At 30.9% G+C, this 18,963-nt stretch overlaps 1 protein-coding gene across 1 annotated transcript in view; it reads right to left on the bottom strand.

Moving 5' to 3' along the window:
- SI (sucrase-isomaltase) overlaps positions 1-18,963 on the bottom strand; it is a 98,123-nt gene that overhangs the window by 62,930 nt on the left and 16,230 nt on the right. Inside the window, exons 9-17 of the mRNA XM_021702632.1 lie at positions 18,086-18,211; positions 16,008-16,139; positions 15,802-15,921; positions 13,541-13,654; positions 8,810-8,894; positions 7,723-7,840; positions 5,964-6,135; positions 2,684-2,800; positions 574-728 (exon numbers count right to left, since the gene is read on the bottom strand). Of these exons, the coding sequence (XP_021558307.1) occupies positions 574-728; positions 2,684-2,800; positions 5,964-6,135; positions 7,723-7,840; positions 8,810-8,894; positions 13,541-13,654; positions 15,802-15,921; positions 16,008-16,139; positions 18,086-18,211 (1,139 nt within the window). The remainder of the gene's footprint in view (positions 1-573; positions 729-2,683; positions 2,801-5,963; positions 6,136-7,722; positions 7,841-8,809; positions 8,895-13,540; positions 13,655-15,801; positions 15,922-16,007; positions 16,140-18,085; positions 18,212-18,963) is intronic.

Raw genomic sequence — 18,963 nt, 5'->3', positions numbered from 1 at the left:
ATATGATAAGGTTACTTATTATTTGTAATAAATAACTATTCTGTTTAATTCATTTTCTCCTCTAAGTTTGTAAAGTACCAGAAATCTTTCATATTCTACTTTCTTCCCTTAAAATTTTTCATTATAAGTTCCTGTTTTAACCTGGATTTGAAAGGGTCTTTAGTCATTTCTTGAGGAAAGGTCCTGCTTTGCTCAAGATATACAAAGACAGACACAATTAATTGCTCTGCAACTATACTATACTCTTGATCTATAATTAGATGATTTTGACAATATATAGATATGTCTTCAATAACTGCATATTTCATCTTACTAATATAATTTCCCTAATATATCCTATGTATTGTTTTCCTTTTAAGTTCTATTCAATTCCCACATTTCTAGCTTAATCTTGTCCAATAATTAAATTAATTATATTTATTTACTACTATCATTCCATAGTTCATCAAATGATTTATATAAATGTAAAAAAAGCAGAAATCTATTTGACATCTTGATTACTTTCCATTAATTTTTCACTGTATGTTTGAATATAATTTGAAAGTTATTAAAATTCTTGAACATAGTACTCACTCATGAAGAACTGGTCTTGCTACTGTTTCTCCAAACATATGGGCTTTGTAAAACAAAGTATAGAGGAAAGGTAATAAGGTATAGCGAATATTCAAATACTGCCTTGATGAATTAACCAAAAGAGAATTTTGCCCAAAAAATGCTGGATCCTGATGCTATGGAATAAAAACAGACATTAAAATAAAAATGCTAAAATAATGAATGAAAATTATGCATTTAACCTATTTTTGAAAAGCAAGTTATATATATTTTAGGTTGTTTATAAATATTTGAAATTGTTCCTCTTTCATCATCAAAATATATAAGTATTTTTATTTTTTATGTTTTAATTTGGATATATGTTTCAATTAAACTATTTTAAACTGGACATTTTTCATTTAAATGTATTTTAACAAAGAATTTTTCACCTATATTATTTGTGGTAGATTGAATTATTGGCTCTAATATTCATGTTCTCTTGTACACACAACCTTCATTGTGTAATTCTGCAGTTCCTACCGCTAAAGGTGGACTGTACTTCCCCACCTCTTGACTTTGTGCTCAGCTAAGGACATACTCTGGCCAATGGGATCTTAGTACATGTGACATATTCATGTAAAGGCTTGAAATGTGCTTGCCTAAGGACTTACTGCCTTGTGCTTTGTCATTGCCATTAGAAGAAAAAGCCCAGGTAGTCTACTGGCCCAGAGATACAGGGAACAGACTGCCTGGCCAGCACAAAGCCTTGTAACTTGAAGGACAGCCTTCCTGCTGAGCCCAAGCTAGATCAATGGACTCTCAGCACAGCTGCACTGATGTGAGCAAATCTGCTCAGATCTCCTGTTATGGGTAGCAAAATTAACTGAGGGTACCATCTACTGTCCCCCTGGATTCACCATCATTTTACCCTGAAGATATTTCCCTTTGGCTGCTCGCAGCTAATCAATGAGCACGGTGGGGGTACTATTCAGGCTCATTCCTGGAAGATACAGGACTTTTCCAATGGTCAACTTTGCCTTGAAGACTCACCACCACTGGACTGAGTGGAAACTTCCTTAGAATTGGGCTGCAGTATGTGACTCCCTAAAAATCCTCCTTCCTTGCCTTCATCTTCACCAGATTCAGACCCCAGTTGTGATATGAAGGATCTCTTCATTTTTTCCTGCTCCCTCCCCTTTATCCTTCACAAGTATTTCACCAATAAATCTCTAACATGTCTATCTTAGCATGTGCTTTTGGGAGATATAAATGAACACACAGTGTAATGTAATTCATATCAACATCTCCCATGAGCACAAATTTCTTTAAAGCACCATTCAGGTGGATTAGGAAATGACTAACCCCCAATTTATACCTTTTACTTCTGTTCTGTCATGCCTCCTTCCAGGCAGAGCTCTGAGTGATTGTCCCTCTTCTCAAACAGTATTAATGGCTCTATATGTAACCAGTATGTGAACAGTGAATAATTTCTCAACCAACATGCAACAATCAACTTAATTGATTTAATGGTTTCACCTAATTTCCCCATTTCCTCTGAGAAATATGTCTCTGAGAGTCCAGAGCATGCCAAATTCATAGGGGTGGAAGAATAGCTCAGTATGTCCTTGCACTTCTCTTCCCACCAGTTCAGATGCATGTGTTACTTATTATACAAAGTAACCTATCAGTCCAGTTGTACTTATTATACAAAGACTCTGGACTCAAACTACTTTTCAAGTCTCTGAATTTCTTGTGTTTTTTTAATAGAACAAAAGCTGGAAATCCTTAATATTACAATATATTTTTATGAAAGTTACCTGGAACTTGCATTGTCAGAATCCAGACTCAAAAAGTTTTGGCTTTAATTTTAAATATTAAATTATTTAAATTAAAGTGATATAACACACTTGTATATGCTCTAGGCTTAAATAAAATATTTATGTTGTGACACCATTACATTTCATGATTTCCTTATTTGACCATTTTTTAATATATAAAATATTTATTGGCTTTGAGAAGAGGACGTCTAACTCTTCTTTATGAATTATGCTGCAAACTTTCAGACTATATATTCTATAGATACAAATTTAAGTACATTGCTAAAACTAGAATTAGGTTTTATTTAAAAACATGGAGAACAAGAGGCATTTACCTCATATATATCACCATTATGGTTCCTGGAAAATGGATAAAATGCCCCAAGTTGCATCCACCTTCTACAAAGTTCTTCTGTGCTATTAGCCACAAATCCACAGATGTCCGCTCCAACCTAAATAACAAATATATCTATTTCTCATAGTGTAAAGAGTCTCAAATTTGCCCAGAGCATCACATTTTATGCCTCAACCAATTAAGTTCCATTACTTAACAATCTTTTGTTTTATTGTCTTCATATATTCTTCCTTAGCATAGTTTTATATTTTCCGTTTGTGCTTCGTACTTGCCTCTTATTGCATTATTTTACAATTTTTTTCATTGCCTCTTTATAAATCGTTAGTCTCATATATTTACTTTCTCCTTTGATCTAATCATTATTAACTCAGTTTGCAATGTGAAATTATATTATTAAAATGTGTTTTTCTTAATCCAAAACTCATCTCCTATGATTTTATTTTTTTCATTTATAATATATTGCTTTAAATAGGAAAATAGTAAAAAATGTTGCCCAACATGTAGCCATATAAAATTTCATTCCTCTTCCTTCAAGGACCCTCCAGAAAAAACTACTATCCTTAATTTAGTATGTTTACATTTATTTAAATGTTTACAAGCATTTTTTTTATTTTTCTAAATAGTATGTAAGTACCCATAAACAATATATAGTATTGTTTTGTATGTTTATTAACTTTATGTAAATGGCATATTGTATGCATGACACAGCATTTCATTTTTTTCTCAAAGCATTATTTTTGTGAGATTCACTTGTGTTAAATGTGAACATTTAGTTCTAATTTTCTATAATATGGGATCTCATAACTATGAAAATGCTCCTGTAAGTTTTATACATAGGTTTCTTTGTGAATATTAAAAAAAAAAAAAAAAACTTACCCTTCCTCTATGGTATTATATATATCAATATTTTCAAGATTTTCCTGGCTTATTGGAAATACACATTGTTTAATCAAAACTGGTTGTAACCATTTGTAAAAACACTGACAGTACATGAAAAATTCCATTATTCCATTTCTTGTCAATTCCTGTTATTTTCAAACTTTTAATTTTTGCCACCTATATATGAAATGTATACTTCACCAAAGTTTTTACTTGCATTTCTCTGATTACTAGGGAAGTTGAGAACTTTTTCATATTTTTACTGAGTCCATATGGGTTTCTCTTTCTACAGAATTACCTATTTACATTCTTTCCTAATTTTTCTATTGTTTTTACCTTCTACAGATTTATAGTAGATACTTTAAATTGAGTATTAGCCATTTATTGGCTATATTAATTGAAAATATCATTTACTGGTATGTGGGGAACTTTTTATTTTTAACTTTTAAAATAGCCTTTTGATGAACAAAAGTTTTTTTTTCACTTTATTGTAGTCAAATTTATGTTTCTTTATTATTTGTGCCTTCTGTGATCTAAGAAATTATTCCCCTAACCTAACATCACAGAATTATTCACATTTTCTTCTAATATGTCTAAGGTTTACTTTTCACACATAGGTCTTTAATCCATCTCAGATTGATTTTTGTATATGGTGTGAGGCATGGACCCATTTTTTTTAAATGGATAATCAATTGTCCATATGAATATTTGATACTTTCCTCACTGATCTATAATGATAGTGCTATCATTCAACATATTTCATTAATGCATGGGCCTATATCTTATTTTGCCATATTCATCTATTTGAATATACAGAGACAAATATCATTGTGTTTACTACTGTTTTATTGGACAGGGTAAATCCTTATGCTCTTTTCTACTTCTTTATAGTGCATTGTCCTCCACATGAAGTTTAAATAATCTTTGATGTTCCTCAAATTCACTTTATAGTTTAAATTGGAATATCACTGAACCTGGGTAATAGTTGGGGGAGAATGCATATTTCTAATATACTAAGCCTTATTATCTATGAACATGACATATATTTAATTTATTTAGTTATTTAACATTTTCTCAAAAAAGTCCTACGTTTAGTTTTAATATTTACTCCTGGTTATTGTATATTAATTACTTGCTATAACAAATAACACCATATCTTAAAATACATTATAAGATTGCTTATCTTTTCTTCTTTTTCAGACAAAACTGCTGAAAATGCTGTATTTTATTCAAAGTTTCAAAATCACCTTTGTAATTTCATTTTGTTAATTTTTCTCTAGAAACTTTGCTTTTATTGCCTAATGTCTTCTCTTATTTTCATTGCCTACTTCTTTCTTTAGGTTTATTCTGTTTTTCTTTTTTCCATTTTCTTAATCAACTCACTTTACTCATTAATATTTAGCATTTGTTTGTTTTTAATCTAAGGAGTTAAGGTTACAAGTTTTCCTCTAAAATAAATTTAGCTGATAACCCACAGTTTTGATATGAAGCATAATTGTGAGCACTCAGTTCTAAGGATTTTCCCCCCCTCTATATCCATTCAGTTTATTTTTTGACTCAAGAATCATTTGATAATGTGTTTTTTAATTTCCAAAGTCAAGAGTGTGTGTGTGTGTGTGTGTGTGTTTTTCCAAAGCCTGTGTGTGTGTGTGTGTGTGTGTGTGTATGGTTTTTGTTGTGGTTTTTGGTTTTCATTTTGTTTTGTGTATATGAAAGAAAGAATAAGTGATCACTGTAATTTCCTAACACATTTTTCATTATTTCTTTTTATGTAGTGGCCCTGTTTGGTGTTGAATATCAACATTGCATACTTTTTTTGCTTGATATAGAGACATCAGATTTTTTATGTTTAGAATAAACATAGAATAATAATATAGCCTAGAATAAATTTTCTCTGCTCTTAAAATTTTGAGACTTTCTCCGTTTTTATTTTTTATCTTTTCTTTTATTTTCTTATCTTTTAAATAGAGGAAATAGCTTTATTGTTTTTTAACCTAAACTGACATTCTAGTATTTTAAATATATTTAGACTTTTGACATTTACCTTTATTACCAATATATTCAGATTTTTCCCTACCATCTTATCTGGTACTTTATATATATTATGTAAGCTTTTTCTATGCTTTGTTTATATTGATATTTGTTTTGTGTATTAATTTGATTTGCTTGAATTTTATTTATTCTATTTTCTCATTCTAATGGCTTGAATATTATAGACATCATTCCTATTCTTATTTTTCTCATAAATTCCCTAAGAATAAGGATTGAATTTTTCTGCAACATACCTTTAGTCATTTTATTGAAAATCATTAAGATGATAATATTACAGAAGTAAGAGTAATTCACATTTTTTATAAATAACACTGTATGAAATTGCTTACCAATGGTATTCCAAACAAATTGAACTCCAGCATTCCTGTGATAGACTGTTCCATTTGTTCCCATGAAGCAGTATTGTCTCCTAACCAGTGTGCAGCATAGCGTCCTGATCCAGCAAAAGTTGACCGGGTGAGAATAAAGCTTCTCTTATTAGGAAAAACTTTTTCTACAGCTCTAAAAAAAAAAGTAAATTAATAAGATTTATTTTTATATAAATATAAATATTTTATCAATCTTTCATACCAATTTTGTATTTATCTATCAATATTTACTTATTTTAATACATTCCAATCAGACAGAGAAAGGAAATCTATTAGAAGTGGTTCAGACTTTCGTTTTCTTTACCAAATTAAGTAAACATTTTTTTTGTCTCCACTCAACATTTGTTTTTAACATATATGGTCTAAACTCCTTGAAATCTCTTTATAATATAAAGTTTTTGTAAACTGAACTTGAACTCTGTATGCATTTTTGTGGCACGATTATGCTAATGATATATTAATACCTGTATTTTTAAACATTAGCATGTGATGTTGGAATAAAAGTTACATAGTTGAGAGGCATTTTAGTTTGTTTGTTTCTAGAAGTTTACCATCCACAACTACTAGTATTACTCATCTCACCTCTACTGGTAACTGAGTATTATTGGTAATTTTTTCCATAAATGGGAAATATTCAGGAAAAATACAAAAGTTTGATTTAGTATATAAGATTATCCAGACTACCTTAGTAAAACTATAATGTTATTCTCAGGTGGCTATTCTATATTATTATCTTTACAATACTGAACTATAGTATTGCTTTTTGTTTCTAGATTTTATGTATTTATACACCTCGATATATAATGCTCTACTGAGTTTAGAAAGTGAAGTAAACACTATGAAGACAGTGTATAAAAGCTGTAATATGGAATGTTTTGGGAATAGACAAATGTAGATTTGAATTAAACTTGATCATGATTACTTAATTATGAGAAAATTAAAAATGTATTGAGATCAGGATCTGGATTTTATTGACAATTACATTATAGGTCCTTATATAATGCTTGGAAAATAGTAGGCAATCAAGATATGATTGTCCCCTTCCTTTGTTTTTTAACTTGTTTCTTTTTTATACCCAAGTGACACACTGCCTTAGAAAATTAGTTTGGGAGATACTACATAGAAAACTACATTTTAATTGAAACCTTTGATTTTGAAAAATAAACACTTATTTAGAAACACCACTCTCCCAGGCCAATTGTGAAGTTCATGCTTAGAACACCATTATATTCAGAGATAGCAAACTGAATCAAAACTTGAAAGCATAATTTAAATCTATGAATTAAAAAAGAATCACAGTTAAATACATACACCGCATCGTTCTTGGTTAACTGAGTTCCAAACTCATGAAGGTTAGTAAGAGTCCTGGTGTTTTTAATGCCCTAATTTTTTACCATGAAAATACTACCTTTCTTTATTTTCTTATTCTTAGTATTTTGCAACTATATTAGGAAATTATAACATATATTTCTACACAATAAATATGGAGGTTTCTGGGGGCGCCTGGGTGGCTCAGTCGTTAAGCGTCTGCCTTCGGCTCAGGTCATGATCCCAGGGTCCTGGGATCGAGCCCCACATCAAGGGGGCTGTTTCTGTTTTTCCCTCTCCCTCTGCCTGCCGCTTTGCCTACTTGTGCGCTTTTTCTGTCTCTCTGCCAAATAAGTAAATAAAATCTTTAACAAAAACAATGAAAGAGGCTTCTGAATGAAATTGCACTTACTTCTCTGTGGCTATAGCCATGCTGTACCCATAGAGGCTGTGAACATCATACTGCTTTCCCCAGTATTGCACAGCATCCATGCAAATTGTTTTGGAATACAGGAGTTTGTCAAGAATATCTTCAAAAAAATACATAAGAAATGATTTTTAAGAGATATTTTGCCATTGTAAACTTCATAATCCTTAAACAATGTGCTATGTGAGACGATACATAGTTTTTAAAAAAAATGAAAGACAATTGAAGCTAAGTTCTCATTAGGTCTCCACCCTCTGTTCCTGCTGATTAACTGTAAGGTTTGCACTTATGCTAATAAATATTCTGCTTTCAAATTTCAGTACTGTATAAACCCAAAGAAAAAATACTCTTTAAGTATATATATCTATAGCTATATATTTATAAATATACCCATTTGTATTATACATCCTATAAATATACACCCATTTTAAAGATTTATAGCTTAGTTTATTTAAATACATTTTAATTTATACATGCAAATCTGTTACACAATTACAAACCATTCAAATCTCTGCTTTTCAGAAAAGTTTTTTATCGTGCTTTCATTTGCAGGCTTATGTGGTATTGCCATAATTATTGTCGTCTTTCTTCAGATGTACTTATTACTATCTATTCCCCTAAGAGCAAAACCTTTTCTTTGGTTAAATTTTTTACCCATTTTTAAATGGTGAAAAACTTGTCTTTTAGAATATATGAGACATAACTATTCACATTAGGTTCATTCTAAAAACTGCCCAGACTTACAGTATAGTGCTCATGGAAAGAATTTGATCATTTAAATTATAATTTCAAACAAATTTTGTTTCTTTTCATTAATTATTTAATCACGGGCTATTTATCAGTGATAAAGTCAATATGCCATACCAAAATTTAAAATCATCCTCCTTTTCGTAAGCATAAATTTTAGGCCCCAAAGTAAAACAAAAACAAACAAACCAACAAAAAAATAATTGATTTCCGGGTCTCAAAATTGTCTCAAATTTTGTGATTTAGAAATATATTCTAGAATTTACCAGTCAACAAGGAAAATTATTCTCAGTTAATGGTAAGTAAATAACCAAATAAAATTTACCAGGAGTAAAAGGTGGATAATTTAGTTTGTTGTTTTCGCATCCTTTCTTTGAACCTTGAATAAAGCTGGAAACTTCATTCATGTCCTGAATGGATATAATATGAAGAACAGCAGATTTTAAGTAATAACAGAAGTATCTTAGATGGGATTCAGGGGTTGTATATAACCAAAATGTTTTTAATTTACCTAGTTTGAATTATACATATAAAACATTAATTACATTATAAGTATTAAGCAACTGTCTTTTCTAAATAGTTGTATCAGTCTTCTCACTGAGTCCACCATTGTCCATATTTCCAACACATTCATTTATTCAACATGGTTTGCTCATCTCAGCTGACATTTATCTAGGTTCTATGATGTATTTTGCTGGCTGCTAGCTACAGCTCCTTTTGCATACCGTTCAATTCCTACACTGTCATAAGAGAATGAAAGTGAAACAAGGTAAACAGCATTTTAGTATTGTAATGAAAATAGTTACGCCTTACTGAATCCCTGAAAGAGTCTCAGGGAACCCTAGGGCAGCTGACCACATTATAAGAACCAGTGACCTAAACATCACTTGGAGGCAGAGTTGTGTTTATAGATTTTTTTGCTGTGCAAACCTAGGCCCCAATATTGTCTTGCCACAGACTAGTTCTGTGACTGTAACTTTAAATAAAGCCTTTGAATGAAAAAGATAATGTATATAAAATCATATATCACACTACATATGCTCAAGAAATAATGAATTTTTTCTCCTTCTCTGTTAATTGCATTGAAGGACTTCTACACATTTTTGAACTGTATTTTCCACATCTCTGTGATATGCAGTCTCTGCTCTCACAAAGGCTTCACACTCAGTCAAGTCCCTTGTTAATTTTGTTTCCCTCAGAAGAAATATATTTTCTTTATTACTCTTCCCTTCTGCCATCCACATCATGCTCAGATGGAATTAATGTGAAAAATTAAGGTTGCTCAAGGGAGGAACAAAATAAATTTCTCATTGTGATAACAGATATCATGAAATGTTTCCATTTCCCAAATATTTTCCTAATAGTCATAAAGAAGAAAAATTATATAGTTATTCTAAAGTATTGGGGTTATTTTATTGAAATTACCTGGAATATTATATTCAATTTTGTTTTCCTATGTCCAGTAAAATTAATACAAAGAGATACTATAGTTACACAGCCAATAATTTTAGGTGAACTTAAGTATTTTTTCTTTAAAAATCCACCAATTAAATTAAATTTAAAAACAACTTTAACTGCTGAAATTCATAACTAGGAATTGAGTTGCATTTTTTGAACTTTAAGACTTGTTCAAGACTTTAAAACTTTAAGTTTAAAACTTTAAGACTGTTTAAGATCTTTTGTATAAAATTATTCTTGAGAAAATAAAAGGCAAAACATTTAACTATGAAATTTATGTTATTCTATTTGAATTATGTATCTGCAAATTTGCAAAAAAATTCACAAGAGCTTCCAGCATTCACGCCAAATAGACAATATCTATGTAATTTAAGAATAAACAATTTTAAAGAAAAATTAATTTATTTCACATGAAAATTAATCAAATATATTTGTTTAATCATCAATATTACACTGTAGATTCACTAACTAGAATTTTAAAAAAACTTAAAAAAATAAAAATAAAATAAAATATTTGTTTTATCATACAACCATGTAAACAAGATTAAATCAAATGTATTATTTCACCAGTTCACAATAAAAGGGAAGAGAGTCTTGTGTACTCAAAAAAATAAATGTATTAACCTACTAAAGGAAAAAAATAAATGTATTAACGTACTAAAGGAAAAAAATAAAAAAAAACTTTTACACGATTTTAACCATATTTTACAACAAATACAATATTTGCCATTTGATTATTTTTTAAATATCCTGTCTACTTGGCAAGATTGTATTATGAATATATTAAACATACTATACATAATGTAATAGAATTTATTTGTATCTCTTTTAATGTATTTTGTATATTTGCACTTTTGAAAATTCTGAAAACATTTTTTTCTAACTTACATTATTTAAGTGATGTACATGTATTTAATGTCATGCAATGAACTGTATTTAATGTTCATGTAAATGAACTCAATTAGTATTTTTAATATTACATCCAGCAGGTTCAAAGCAATGGAAGCCTTGAGGAAAAGGCCTCAGTGAATTGATAGTAATAAGTACACCTACAGATATTCAAGTGTCATTCAAATTATCCCAAATCGAGTAATGTCCATTTCTAGGAATTGTCAACACCATTTTTAAGGATGTTTCTGAAAGTTCTTTTCTTTAAAATCAATTGAAAATTGTGTATAAAAGTTTGGTGGCTAATAATTTTTTTTTAAAAAATCTGTTGGCATTTCATAGCTCCACATTTAAACTCAATCTAAATAAAAATAGCCCAATTTTTCAAATAATTTTTAAAATAACTCAATTGTTATAAATCCTATAAAAATGTAGAGAGAATATAACCAAATAAGCCCCTAGTTATTTGGATATATGAATTGTTGGAATATATCTTCTCATTGAATTTTAAGTTTCCTAGTGCTATATATTAAATTATTGAGCTTCTTAATGGATGAATTCTGCTTATTAGATTTTTAAGAATGAAATCATAACAACATGATCACAACAATATGTATATTTATTCAGAAAAGGAGGAAGTGATCTTTGAATTTTAAAAACTTTGATTAATGCTTTATTTTGAAATCACAGCTTCAGTCTTAATTATACCAAATACATTAGGCTCTTATTTCTCAAGTATTAGAAGATTATCTCAAGAATGATGCAAAAAAAGATAATTCAAGTATATGTTTATATGCAAAAAGATAATTCAAGTATATGTTTATATGCAAAAATCTACTTTCAATGACCATTAAGCTCACATCATTTTCCGAAGTGATTTTAATATTTGAACTTAAAATTCAAAACATTAGCATGGAATTTAAATTAGAAATCTAGTAAATTATAACACTATTTTTAAATTTGACCTAAAAATAAAATTTCAGCAGTTGAATAACACTTTTTTACTGCATGTTCATTCTATCGGAACAAATAATCTGAAGAAATTGAAAGAATTAAGGAAACAATTTAACAGTAGGATTTGGCAGTTATTCAAGTAAGAGTTGGAAGCAGTATAAGCACTGCTTATACATCATATAAATTAATTCAGTGATGTTTAGTGAGCTTTGAAATCATACTGATCATCATGTGTTTTGTTTTTTAAGCTTAGTCAAATGTGTATGTATTAGTATGAGAACAATTCTGCCTTTCTCAGATGCTCTTCCTCGTGCCATCCCCTCCTCTTTGGAGATGAATCAAGTATTTGTCTTCAGTGGATATAGGAAATGAAGTATTGTCTATGTACAGCACAGATTCTCTTTTACTATTCCTAAAGTGTCATTTACACTGTAACTCTACTCTAATGGCCTCTGTTTCCTAAGCAAAAACAATAACAAAATAAACAAACAAAAAACCCCAGAAACTTTTAACTTATACAATACATTGAAATTGGGACAGGAATAAAAAATAAAAACAACAACAACAAAAAAACCCCTCAAGAATGGAATGAAAATTTTTGTTATTTCTATCAGCAGTTAGGTATTATTGTGATCTCACTAATTTTGTGTCAAATAACTAAAGCCTCTCCATCTTCATTCTATTCATCATAGATAATCCTGAAGATTATGCTAACCTCTAACTCAGTTCCACGTCGTCAGCTAAAAACATAATTTTCCTCTTTGTATTTTCCACAACATACCTGATATATTGATGGTGCAAAGTAAACACTTGTTAACTAAGTAACTGATTAAAGAAATAATAATCACTGAATGAAAAATGAGCAATTCATGAAAGTAGAGATATTGTTGTAACCAAATAGCCAAAGAAAAGTATAGCTATGCCTAAGACATCCATTATCTCCTTCCAAAATTCTGTGCAGTTGTAATACTTTTGAATAAAATCCCTGATGGTCTCTCTGTATTCAGGTTTATTAGACTTTTTTTCTGAGACACAGAATTCTGGGATCACCAAGTAGTTTCATTCCCCAAATATGATTGCGGTTTCCATTAAAAAAAAAAGCCTCTAAATAATTGACTATCACCCAGTATCATTCTATACAATAAACCCAGAAGCAAGCAATCAATAGTTACAGATAAAAAACTTCAAAGAAACTTTTAAACTTTAGCCTTTTTCTTTAATAACTTTACCAGAAACCTAGGATTTTGGTTGTTGCTGTTGTTGTTTATCTTGCGATAAAACACTTAGCCTATTACAATTTTGCTTTGTTCTATCCCATAAATTACGAAAAAAAAAAGTTTCTGAAGGCTGAGTGCTTATTTATTATTATAGCCCATACTGCTGCAATCGCTTGAATACCGTAGACTATAATAAATATCTTTAGAATCGCACTACTTATCTCCAAATCTTGCTAACTGTTTTCAAACATAAATTATGAGTCATAAAAATATATCACCTTAGGGACAGAAATGAAATTTATTCTATAAAGTGTATTACTGAAGAAGAAAACTCTCAATTTACAGTTTTTAGTTTTCATTCTTTTCTAACTCAGGAACATAACAGGCATGAATTTATACATTCTAGAAAAATATTTTAAGAGTTTTTAATTTCATGTTCAATACATAACAAACAATACCTTGTCAACTTAATAATTATTTTATAGAAAAATAATTCTGTGTTAATTTTCTAAAATTGTGGGTTTAAAATAGCTACTTACAATCCAAAGTCCATCATATTTCACTTCTTGATGGAAAATGTTGCATTCATCTGCCCACCAATCTATGCAGTTTGGATTAGTAAAATCAGGGAATACTGTTAATCCTGGCCATACCTAAAAGAATAGATCATTCACATATACACATATAAAAAAGGAAAAATAAATAAGTGATAATACAAAGTTATTGAGTAGAAGATAGTAAAAAAAATATTAAAGTTATAATATTGTACTTCTTTAGGTATATGTGATCCATGTATCATCTATATTTATAATAATATAATAAGTAGGCCTACTTTTAAATGCATTTAAGTGGCAGTAAAGTAGAGAGAGACCATAAAGCATTTAAAAAGGCAAAAAATATAAGAGCGTGGAATGAGGCTGCTCTTTTGACTGCAACTAAGTTTACTTCTTAGCATCCTAACAGGTTAGGTTAAAAACAAATAGAAATTATATAATATATTCATTGCTTGATAAAATAAAATACATTATTTAATTTCCAAAGGCATTTGCTTCCAAGAAATTCAAGTAAAGAAAGTCTTTGTATATTTATTTTTTATTTAATAAATGAGAATATGACACTTGTTATGTGCTGGGTACTGTTCCAAGCATTTTTATAATTATTAGCTCATTTAATCTTTGCTAGAACTGTAGGAGAGAGGTATTATTTTTAATCACCACTTTACAGATGAGTTATTTACTATAATTAAACCCACTTTACAGATGAGAGGAGTGATAAACAGAGAAGTTAAATAGATTTTTTAATATCACACCATTAATATGTGGCACAGAAGGAATTCAAACACAGCAATCATGTATCTGAGTCCATGCTATTAAACACTATATATACTAGGCTGTCTCTTTATGATTTATGCTTCTTCAAATTATCTACTTATTACTTAAAATAATGATAGGCAAGAGAAACTCAATTTCAGATGAACTGAAATAAAGCATATTGTTTTATATACAAATTATGCATATTGGCTATCTGATCCTTCCATATCAAATGGAGCAGGTCTCAACAAAGTATATTCTGTAAGATATTAATAGGCATTATGAGGAAGAAATTCGGCTTTTATTTCCTGATGGAGCTCATAATTATTTGAATAAGACTTTCACCAGAAATTTTAACCTCGATGAATGTAATAAAACATGATGGTTAGGATATTCTTCATTTCTGTAAATAATGCTGGGGCTGGTATGTGCTATGGTGAGCACTGTGAATTGTGTAGGACTGTTGAATCACAGACCTGTACCTCTGAAACAAACAATACATTACGTGTTAAAAAAAAGAAGATAGTAGGAAGGGAAAAATGAAGGGGGGAATCAGAGGGGGAGACGAACCATGAGACACTGTGGACTCTGAGAAACAAACTGGGGATTCTAGGGGGGCGGGGGGTGGGGGGATGGGTTGGCCTGGTGATGGGTATTAAGAAGGGCACGTATTGAATGGAGCACTGGGTGTTATACGCAAACAATGAATCATGGAACACTACGTCAAAAACCAATGATGTAATGTATGGTGATTAACATAACATAAAATAAAATTTAAAAAATAAATAAAAATTTAAAAAAACAAATGAAAAATAAAATTAATTTAAAAAATAATGCTATAATATTTTTTTAATAAATTGACATTATCTCTTACTTTATTTCCTTTGATTAAATTACAGAAGTGGAATTACCAAGTCAATATATCTAGACTTTACAGTTTTTGATATATCTTATAAAGTTGTCTCCAAAGAATGTTTGTTCTGGTTAAAATTATGCATTTGGGATCCAAACTGTTTCCTAACTCTGCTTTTATTAGCTCTGTGACATCAGGAAAGTTACTATACTTTCTCAAATTCACTTTTTTCACCTATAAAGTAAGAATTCTAATCATAGCTATCTCATTATTTTATTGTGAGGATTCAATATAAATCATAAAATTTAATACCCAGCATAAAAGTACTCGATTTATGTAAGTAATTATTTTACATCAAATTATTAGAATTTTTGTAATCTAAATTATATTTTGTTAGTTTTGTTTTAATCATATATAGCACTGAAAATTACCTGTCTTCTTACAGAAACTGTTTTAGAGATCATCGAAATATTTCCGCTTTTTAAAATTTTTTTACACAATTAAAATACTTAAAATAAATTTCCAGATTTGAAAGCAAATACACACACACACACACACACACACTGTCTTACAAAAACTTTGTGGTTGCACAACAGAAAATCTCAACAGCACAACTTTAATGAATATCATAATTTACCTCTCCAATAAGTGCTGTAGTCCCATCTGATTCATTTACCCACACATTTTTTGCATTTCCCCTATCATAGGTCTTATATGCTGCTCCACTGGTAAGCTTATCTATTGAAATTGCAGGGTCCTAATAATAGAGAGAAGAAACTATAGAAAATCTTTCAAGTGTGAATGTGTGAATACTAAAAATATATTAATATATAATGTCATTACCAAGATGATGACATATTTCTGTCCATGGTCATGTAAATCTTGAACAAATTCAGGGAGCCCCTGAAATGCAACTTTATCATAAGTAAAGTCTTTCTTGGCTTCCATATAGTCAATATCAGTGTACTGTGTATCCTGAAAATTAGTAGAGTATATTTCAATAAATAGACTGAAAGAACTCTAATCACTTCAATCTTTAAGTCCAATGAATTTGCATTAGAAATATAATGATTAAAAAGTAAATGTACTTAGATCTCTTTTATTTCACTAAAAACACAGTTGTAATTGTTTATAAAAGTAATTTTTCTAATTCTAAAGTACAAAAGCATTAAATAATTATTCACACTTGTTTCAGTGATGATCACTGGAAATTAATATGTTTTATAAATGGGAATCATTATATAGAAAACAAAACATAGGGGCGCCTAGGTGGCTCAGTCAGTTAAGCATCTGCCTTCTGCTCAGGTCATGATCCCAGAGTCTCAGGATGGAGCCCCGAGTTGTCGGACTCCCCACTGACCCTCCTCTCTCTCATGCTCCCTCTCCCTCTCTCACTCTCTCTCAAATAAATAAAATCTTAAAAATCTTAAAAAGAAAAAGAAAACAAAACATACATATTACATAAAATATTTTAAATATTTTTTTTAAGATTTTATTTGTTTATTTGAGAGAGAGAGAGAGAGAGGGAGAGAATCTGAAGCAGACTCCGTACTGAGCACAGAGCCGACGTGGGGCTCAATCCCACAACTGCAAGATCAGGACCTGGTCCGAAACCAAGAGTCCGACACTTAAACCACTGAGCCACCCAGATGCCCCTAAATATTTTTTACATTAAAAATTATATCGTCTGTAAAAAAAGTCTATATTAAAAAACTGAATGTGGGGGCGCCTGAGTGGCTCAGTCATTAAGTGGCTGCCTTCGGCTCAGGTCATGATCCCAGGGTCCTGGGATCGAGCCCTGCATCGGGCTCCCTGCTCAGCGGGGAGCCTGCTTCTCCCTCTCCCTCAGCCTGCCGCTCCCCCTGCTTGTGCTCCCTCTCTCTGCCAAATAAATAAATAAAACCTTTAAAAAAAAAAAACTGAATGTGATGTTCACAGTTAAAAATGTATTCTGTTCTAGGGGCGCCTGGGTGGCCCAGATAGTTAAGTGTCTGCCTTCAGCTCAGGTCATGATCCCAGGGTCCTGGGATCGAGTCCCACATCGGGCTCCCTGCTCGGCAGGAAGCCTGCTTCTCCCTCTCCCTCTCCCTCTGCCTCTCCCCCTCCTCATGCTCTCTCTTTCTCTCTGTATCTCTGTGTCTCAAATGAATAAATAAAATCTTTAAAAAAAAAAAGTATTCTGTTCTAGTATAACTCATAGTCAGTCCTTACAATTTCAAGAAGACCTGGCCTTAGGGGAAGAATGAAGGGGGAGAAATCGGAGGGGTAGACGAACCATGAGAGACCATGGACTCTGAAAAACAAACTGAGGGTTCTAGAGGGGAGGGGGGTGGGAGGATGGGTTAGCCTGGTGATGGGTATTGAGGAGGGCACGTTCTGCATGGAGCACTGGGTGTTATGCACAAACAATGAATCATGGAACACTTCATCTAAAACTAATGATGTAATGTATGGGGATTAACATAAGAATAAAAAAAAATTTAAAAAAAAAAAAAAGTAAAACTAATGATGTAATGTATGGGGATTAACATAAAAATAAAAAAAATTAAAAAAAAGACCTGGCCTTGTGTATGGATTTAAAAAACACTTCATCATTTAAAGGCAGCTTAATAATCCATACTTATAACATATCATATCATATTATGTATATCGCTGACAATTTCCTACATTTATTTATTTTTTTTTAAGATTTTATTTATTTATTCATGAGAGACAGAGAGAGAGAGAGAGGCAGAGGGAGAAGTAGGCTCCCAAGGAGCAGGGAGTCCGATGCGGGACTCGATCCCAGGACGCTGGGATCATGACCTGAGCCGAAGGCAGACGCTTAACCATCTGAGCCACCCAGGCGCCCTCCTACGTTTATTATTATGTGATAATATTTAACTCGGTGTATATTCCCACAAACCCTTCATCCCACTTACAAATGGTATGCTAGCATTCCGATTTCTTTGTACCACTTCTTTCACCACATCAAGTGACTTATAATTCCAGCGACTCAGTTGGAATCCAAGACTCCAATATGCTGGCATTGCTGGTCGTCCAATAAGCTTGAAATAAATGGATGTTTGATTAATTTCAATAAAGAGTGTTAAAATTATTATTAATATGTTTCTTAATCTGTTATCTCTACTATTTATTTAAGTTAAATTACGTATTTTGAACAAAGATTTAGTGTTATCTGAATTCTGTGTCCTGGATATTCTGTTAGAACTTTATTATAAAACACTTCATGTTTTGTCACTCATCTTTATTTATTTTGTGTTAAAAAGTTAGAAAGTTAGCTCTTAAGTAGGTAGTATTTGCAAAGATATATTTTGCCCAGCATGGAAAGTTAAAAAAGACAATATAAAAATAGCATCAAAGAGAAAAAGAAAATTGTCCAACCACACTCTCACTTCCTGTAGCAACAGAATGAATGAATGAGTGAATGAATGGTCCTCATATAAGAAAAAAATGTTTAAAACTATACAATTTCTATCTTCTTATATTTCAGCGCTTATTTTTCTCCTTTTCAAAATATTAATATTAAGAAATGTTTAATGTTTAATTAATGAACTTTAATTAATATTAATATATTAATAAAATATATGTCCTTTAAGGCTCAGACCCAATTATTTTATCAAGTACTTATCTCATTCACATGCAGGGCTTCTCCCCCATGGGCCAAATAGAGTCTCTTCTCCTCTCATTCTCTGTGGCCCAAACAAGCTCAGCGCACACCAGCAACAGCATACCCATGTGTCACCATAACAGAGGACACGATTTTGCACATGGAAATATGGGTGTAACTAATAGTTAT

This window comes from Neomonachus schauinslandi, chromosome 1 (assembly GCF_002201575.2).
Source record: "Neomonachus schauinslandi chromosome 1, ASM220157v2, whole genome shotgun sequence".
Lineage (NCBI taxonomy): Eukaryota > Metazoa > Chordata > Mammalia > Carnivora > Phocidae > Neomonachus > Neomonachus schauinslandi.
The sequence above is the reverse complement of the archived record's forward strand: the minus strand, read 5'-3'. Positions and strand labels throughout refer to the sequence as shown.